The following is a 672-nucleotide window of genomic DNA, read 5'->3' as shown; positions in this document are numbered from 1 at the left end:
GAACAGGTGGTGAGATCGATTCTTGATGAAAGTCCAGATCAGTTGCCTAAGGTTGTGGTAACTCTAAGGAGAGATCAAAGAGACGCTCTGCTGGACTATGCTGTGAAATGGAATAGCACAACCAAAAGCTGTCGTGAAGCTCAGGTATGGTTTTCATCAATATAATCATGTTTTGTTTTATTGTATAATTTTCATGCTTACATTTTTTTTTTTTTTGTGTTTCATCTATTTCTATGTTTTATTACCTTCTACACAAAACTTCTGCTCATCTCTCTGCAGAACGTTTTGAACGTTGTGCTCCAAAACCAGACACCAGAAGAACTAGAGGAAATGCAAGGTTGGCAGAGTAGCCTTGAAGGCCTCCTGCCCTACACACAGCGCCATCTGAAGAGGGTCTCTGCTCTCTACCAGTCTGCGGGTATCCTGCGGTATCTGGCGGCATCCATCTCACTGGGCTTTGTGGACACCAAGTAATTTCATTATTCCTAGTCACAAAATTTAATTTATATGTATCATGCTATAGATAAGCCTAAAGTATCTTCTTGAAATATAACCTGTAGATTACTTAACAAATTATTAGCAGCTGTTATCCTAATAGCAACTCTGTAAATATGTGTTTACTTAGACCATTAATGAAATCCACCATGTAAAAGACCCCTTAACCTGTTGGTG

General features: G+C 39.1%; 1 protein-coding gene across 1 annotated transcript in view; it reads left to right on the top strand.

The window, feature by feature from the left end:
- The window catches only part of LOC119581972 (transducin beta-like protein 3), a gene marked incomplete at its 3' end in the record, with an annotated part of 10,834 nt that extends 10,364 nt beyond the window's left edge, over positions 1-470 (top strand). The window contains 2 exon segments of the mRNA XM_037930156.1: positions 7-144; positions 280-470. Of these exon segments, the coding sequence (XP_037786084.1) occupies positions 7-144; positions 280-470 (329 nt within the window).
- Positions 471-672: the final 202 nt, after the last annotated feature.

The sequence above is a fragment of the Penaeus monodon genome, chromosome 15 (assembly GCF_015228065.2).
Source record: "Penaeus monodon isolate SGIC_2016 chromosome 15, NSTDA_Pmon_1, whole genome shotgun sequence".
NCBI classification, from domain to species: Eukaryota; Metazoa; Arthropoda; class Malacostraca; order Decapoda; family Penaeidae; genus Penaeus; species Penaeus monodon.
The sequence above is the reverse complement of the archived record's forward strand: the minus strand, read 5'-3'. Positions and strand labels throughout refer to the sequence as shown.